This window comes from Nymphalis io, chromosome 3 (genome assembly GCF_905147045.1).
Source record: "Nymphalis io chromosome 3, ilAglIoxx1.1, whole genome shotgun sequence".
Taxonomy (NCBI): domain Eukaryota; kingdom Metazoa; phylum Arthropoda; class Insecta; order Lepidoptera; family Nymphalidae; genus Nymphalis; species Nymphalis io.
In genome coordinates, this window is record NC_065890.1 from 4,903,291 (window position 1) to 4,910,100 (window position 6,810).

General features: G+C 33.0%; 1 protein-coding gene across 1 annotated transcript; it reads right to left on the reverse strand.

Moving 5' to 3' along the window:
* Positions 1–37: 37 nt before the first annotated feature.
* Positions 38–6,419, reverse strand: LOC126781346 (plexin-B). Its single transcript, XM_050506289.1, has one exon. It carries the CDS (start codon positions 6,309–6,311, stop codon positions 627–629), a length of 5,685 nt encoding a protein of 1,894 aa, XP_050362246.1. The 5' UTR covers positions 6,312–6,419; the 3' UTR covers positions 38–626.
* Between the last annotated feature and the right edge of the window lie 391 nt (positions 6,420–6,810).

Consider the following 6,810-nt stretch of genomic DNA (forward strand, 5'->3'; position numbering starts at 1 on the left):
ATCTTCATGAAATGAAATATTTTTTTCATGAGCTACAAAAGAAGCAAATGAAGAGTGAATGAAAAAGATCAATAGTTATAATTATTCCAAATACAAATATCACAACATTTTCCTTACATTATTCTCTTTACACATACAATCTTACATTATTAAACATCAATATTAAGTATTTTAGCAGCATACATGAATAAATTTACATTAATAACTTAATATCTGTGTCAGATCTCATATTTTAGGAAATCATAAGGACTTAATATATTTTTAGTCATAATACTTTTAATTTTATCTACTAAAATTAAAAATGGCATATAGGTAATAATAAAATATGGCCACTGGGAGGAAAATATTTTTATAAAATTTGTTTTTTCTTCATGATAAATGCAATCTTGGTAAGTATGAAACAATAAATTATTAAAAATATTCATTAGAATTGTCATGGTGCTAATAATGTCCTTAATATTCGTTTTAAAAACAATATTGCTATAAACTGATATTTTACAGTCTTTTTTACAAATGAGTTATATATGAGTATTTTTCAAAATAAATTAAAGCTCTTTGTACAAAATTTCTGTTTTATAAATAAATTATGTGAATGTTATTAAATCGTAACTTATATTATCATATAGTCAGCATACAGCTGCAGGATCCCCTTCCAAAGTGCACGCTACATTATCTAATTTATGAGCTAAGTGCATTTTGTTTTCTAGCCCTAATATAATTTGTTCTCTATATTTACTTACGTAAATGTACAACTCTTTCAAAGCTGAAAGAGTATCAAACTCATTGAGTTGTTCAACTGAAAGCTGCTGCATAGAGGTACTTAGCTCTTGGTCGGATACTTGAGGTAATTGAGAGACGGCTTGATAAAATTGTATAACCATTTCCCTATAGGTTGGCAGGTCTTTAGCAAAAAGTAATTTATTGGATGGTGAATCTTTACAAAGTCTATGTTCTGATAAAGAACAAGCATCCATAAATGTTTGAGCAATCACAGATAAAGAGGAATCTACAGTCGAAGTTTTATTAATATCAAAAATGAAATCAGGATTTTTTATAAGATTGACCCAAAATCTTAACGGCAAACTATTAGATTTCCATGCATGGACGACTTCAGGGTTTATAATGCCGTGTACCCTGGCAGCGTCGTCAAAGAGATCAAACAGCCATTTAACAGCAGGTGGTAAAACTTCATTTACTGTCAAAATCGTACCGAAAAAGTCATCGACAAACTTATGAACCGTGCCTTTAGTAGAGAGAAGTCTCGTGAGAAATATTTCCGGAATGGCTTTGTGACTGTGTTCTGAAGATTTATTCACAATGTGTTGGTACTCAATAGGTTTGACTAAATGATAGTAGTGCACATTTTGGTCGTTTATATCACTTTTGTATACTCTAATGTGGGTATTTGAACAATAAATTCCTGTGCAATTTTTGCAAGGAATCTTATATGGAGTATTAAAACTGTCATTTTGTCGTGAAATTAAAGACATAACAGCAGATTCTTTAACTCCATAGTGAGCTAAGGTATTTAATTTTCTCCAGCCATTTAGAGTTTTCGTTGTAAGATCTTCATCTTGAAGAGTAACATGGCCACCTCGGCCATGTCTCCATTCTAAATCAACTTCATGGACGGAAGGTCGCATACTGAAAGGAGTATTTTTAAATAAAGCATCCAATATTTTAGACTTAACTTGTGATATACTATCACAGTCTAAAACTTTACATTGTATTTTATCATCGAAATCATCTTGTACTATATGTAAAGTAACAATTTGGTAGTCTATTTGTTCTTTTAAGAGTTTTTCTTCTGATAAAGAATATCTAGCTTCGTGAGTTATAGCATCAACTACGCCTTTTTCAATTTGATGCTTTATTGCTTTGAATAATAAGAACAGCGATGAACCTGCATAATCTTTTAAATAATAATACATGCAAAGAGCCATCCAATTTGTAAGCATTTTTTCAACCACGCTCTCCGTTCTTCTTAACATTAGTTGAGGATGTTTTGTACAAACCGATTTATCAATAAGACGCAACAGGAGAGACTTCAATATATCGGTAGCATATTCCATTTTACCCATGAGAATAACCATTAATAACGATGCTACATTTACTTTGTCCCTAATATTAAAAGATTTTTGGGACTCCAATGTGTCTATAAATGACAGAAGAAAACATTTATTATTTAAAAGCTGTTCAAACTGAATCATGGCTGCATCGTAATTTGTTCGTGGCGTATTTATAAATTGACGCTGAACATTTAAAATAGGATGGTCAGATACGCCAGGAAAAAATACCTTCATTACATAATTCACATGATCCAATGTAGGTATTCCAGAATGTTCTAAATCTGCTGCCAAATCTGACATATCAGTTTGAAGCTCTGCAAAAGCCAATTTACACTCTAATCGAACGTTGCTCTCTAGCGTGTCCATTTGTATTTGTATCCTTTTGTATTCTCTTTCTGCTTTTGTACTTCGTCTTCTGTACATAACCAAAACAATCATAAATATAAGTACTAAGAAAAATGTTCCTGCAGCAATTCCAGCTATCGCTTCTGGTGGAAAATTATAATTTCTTAAAAGCTCATAATGCAAGTACCCAATAGGAAATCGTAAATTCCTACCAATCTTCACAACTACTAAAGGTAGATTGATATCAGTTATCTGGAAACCATTTTCGTCGGTATTGGTTGGTTGAACTTCAGGTGGGGTGCATAATAACTGTTGCATAGTAAGACTTGTAACATTGCATAGTTGAGTTCCAATAGTCACAATTACATCTGACTCGTCACTCGCTCTAATGAGATTTTCGCCTTCAATCACTAAAGGGTCGCCTTTATACAATTTGATTTGATTTGGAAATTGATAAACATGGGGATCTTCAACAAAAACCATATGAGTTCTTGGTGGATTGAAGTATTTTTCCAAATCATGCATTGTTTCCACATTATCCATTACGAATCCTACCTTCATAGCAATTTGTGGAGTACTAGTTTGGGATTTAGTTGCTTGTATTATATCATAATATTTTTTATTTACAGCTGGACTTGGACATTCCATTTGATTTGAATTAAGTACAGTACAAGCTGTAGCATTAACAGGAACTACTTCATTTACATAATAGAGTTTCATGAGAGGTTTTTGGATAGTATGCAAATTAGTACCATGAACTGTTATCATTCTTCCACCCGATACAAAACTTTTTAATGGTTTTATCTCCATAATGGTAGGGTCTGCTGTATAATTAAATAAATCTCCATACAATGTTCGATTTGCATTGTCTATGGACACTGTCAATGTGTGAACAATACGTGGTATATTAGCTTTTGGGGTAATGCATATCAACCTACTATTTGATGTTTGTGTCTTATTTACAGAACATAACAATTCATCTAAATATGCTGAAATAGTTGATCCAATGTTAAGATGTTGACCTCCAATAGCTAATTGTGTACCTCCTGATACAGGTCCTATAGAAGGATAAATACCTTGTAACTTTATATTTTTATAACTAAACAGGACAGAGGACTCTGTATAGCCTGCATCATTTTCGACAATCACTGGGGCTACAACTGATACATTAGATGGACCCGTCTTACATGTTATACTTACAGATACTTCGAAATCTACAATTTCACATAGTACATCTCCAATCCGAACTTTACCAGTTACTTCTTCAACTCTGAGACCTAAATTACTACCTTCAATTGTAACCAATGTTCCACCTTCTATAGGCCCACTCAATGGTTTTATCATGTCAATTCGAGGTTTGGGACATTCTGTGACAGGATTGTCTAAGCACGATTCACTATAAGAACATGAATTGCCGCACCATGTACACTGATAGACAGAATTGCGTGTAATACAAAGAGAACAGTCTGCATGGTCTCTGTGAGAACCAAGAATTTCACACTTGTATAAAGTAATTGTTATTGTATCTATATAATGTTTATGATTCCAAAATACTTTTACACTTATATTATACTCTCCTACATCTTCCTCATAAGAATACATTGTTTTGTCACATACAATAAAATGATTAGATTCAACTCTAGCTGGCAGTATCATATTAGCCAATTCAATACTAACAATACACTGAAATCCCGTATGTCCAGGTTGTAAATGTGGTAAATTTTCCACTTCAAGTTCCAGTTCTTTTGGTACATTGTTTGGTAACAAAATTGGTTTTTTATATTGCCTTATTCTAGGACAGTGACCAATACCATGGTTGAGAAGCTTGATGGGATTTTTCTCCCCGCTTATAATGGTTCTTTGGCATACAGGTGCATCATGTGTACATTTATTATCATAAATACACCAATTACAGGCCCACTCACTCATAATACATGTGTGACATGTTATGTGTTTTGAACAATCATAAAAAGCAAAATTACGAGAAACAAAATCTTTGTTTGTTTCTGAAGAGTGCACAGAAAGGGGCACATATACATGGTCTTGGTTTTGTGCTATTTTTGGTCTGTGTTTAATATCAGGTGTTGGGCATGCAAGCCCATTGGATGTAACTGCAGCATCTATAGGAGGAGCATTACCAAAAACACATTTATATTTTGCTCCAAATGGAAGTTCTGGTAAAGTTCTAATTATAAGTTGAACAGTTGTGACTTCTGACATTGATATTCGATCAGGTAAAATTTGTTCAAAATCAATACATTGTTGACCAGTATACTGTGATAACCACCTGGGTGCACTTTGAGTACCTTTTTGACACATATTCTGTACTGTACATCGTTTTTCTAAAGAGCACCAACCACAATGAGGATCATTTGATTCTAAACAAGAAGAACAATTGCCATGTTCAGCACACTTTTCAGTAGGAATTTGAACAATTGAATAATTTGCTAATATATAAACAGTTTTACCATAAGGGGAAAGAGTAGTATCAGGCATAATTTTTTGACCAGGTAGAAGAAGTTCATTAGAATATTCCAAAGCCTTATCAGTGTCTATGAGCACTTTTTTAATAAAGCCTTCACTAGTTCCTAAAAAGGCAACAGTATGTAAACCTGTTACAGACATAGTTACTGAAGTTATTAATGTGTCATTCCAATGTATCGCTGACATGGCTTTGATGGGATAAAGACCACTTATTTTTAAGCCTACTTCACAAAAATTAAGGATATTACCTGTGGAACCAACACTTGGACATTTACCATCTGATATCATACCCGATATGTAACCCATATTACGTGCCTTAGTACTACCATTAAAACACATGTGAACATTTTCATTAAACTTAATTTCTATCTCTTGTAATGAGAATACACAAACAGCTGACTTAGGTGTAGGTTCATTAGATATTCCTTTTGATGGGCTGAAAGATGCTACCAGGATGGTATCTCCTGTCTCAATTCCTAACTGATTAGCTAAATTAACACCTGCCTTAGCAATTTTAGCATCTTGAACTAAGTTATAATTGACAATTTCACTCTTACCAACAGTTGTTTCTTCACGAACATTACATTCTAATGTTACTTCTGTATAACTGTTATAATTATCATCATTCACACAAGTACGAGCTAAGCGTGACACATACCCAAGTTCCTCATTACCAGCAAGGTGAGAATGTTTCTGTATAATAAGAAAGTAGGCATAGTCACTAGCATTGAATCCATACACATATTGCACAAGAAAATTGTCCCTGTATTTGACATCTATTTGTATTAAGCTTTGCTTAGAAAATGTAAATTGAGCCAGTTGCAATGTCATAAGGTCGCGACTGGATATAGCAGGAACGTCGTGTCTATATTCTCCATTATTTGTAAATGTTGTTCCTACATAAAGTACATTGGAGCGGTCCCAGGAATTATATCTCTCAGGACCGATAAAAGCGTATGTGGAGGCTTCCGCATCGTTTGCAGCAACACTCTCAGGAACAAACTCAGGTTCAGCTGTAAGGTCACCCAGCTTATATTTGAAACACGATCCCTGAGCCACTGATCCACAGGCTATCACAATTCTGGATTCTTGATCAATCACTAAAATTTTATTAACATTATCAGTCCAAGTCGTTTGAATATCCTCTGTCGGACAACCACTAGCATGGCACATTGGATTATCAAGCTTAGGTCCAGTCCGTACTACATGAAGCGATTTCAAGTCAGGACTAAGCTGATGTAGTGTATTCAAAGAACCTGCATATACTTGTCCGCTCACTTTGTCAACAACGAGATGGTTAAAGTGGAATGTTTCATTTTGATTTTTGGGATATTGCGATATAAACTCATATCCGTACACTATTGTGCATCGAAGCCAAAATGTTATAACTAATACTATCACAAATGCAGCCATGATCACATTTTAAATTGTCTCCACCAGTAATGTCTTTTATCGTTTTAACATTAACAATAACTGAGTTTGTTTTATTTAAATATTCAACCCATTTTATTATAAGAAAATATTAAAAGCATACATCGATGCGGATGACACGGAATAAACAAGTTTTTTTTTTCAATTTCTGTTACTCACCTCACTTTTTACTCTATATATACTAGTGCAACCATAGATTTGAGCTAACTAATTCATTCTATGATCGCAATAAATTAATTATGTTTAAATCACCATGTAAAATTATGTTATTGAATTTATTAGTTTAAAAAAAATGTTTTCAATTCACCATCAACCCACACTCCGGCTTTAATTATCAAATTATATATTTACCAAAAAGTATAGGTATTTTTTTGTCACAATTTTTATATTTCAAAATATCCCATTACAAAAATAATTATTTTGAAATTTCAAATAATACCTACAAAAAAATATTTATTGAAAATAAAAACTAAAAACATAT

Bases quoted from the DNA above. Each gene is read 5' to 3' on its own strand.
- LOC126781346 (XM_050506289.1), bottom strand. From the start codon at position 6,311: ATGGCTGCATTTGTGATAGTATTAGTTATAACATTTTGGCTTCGATGC.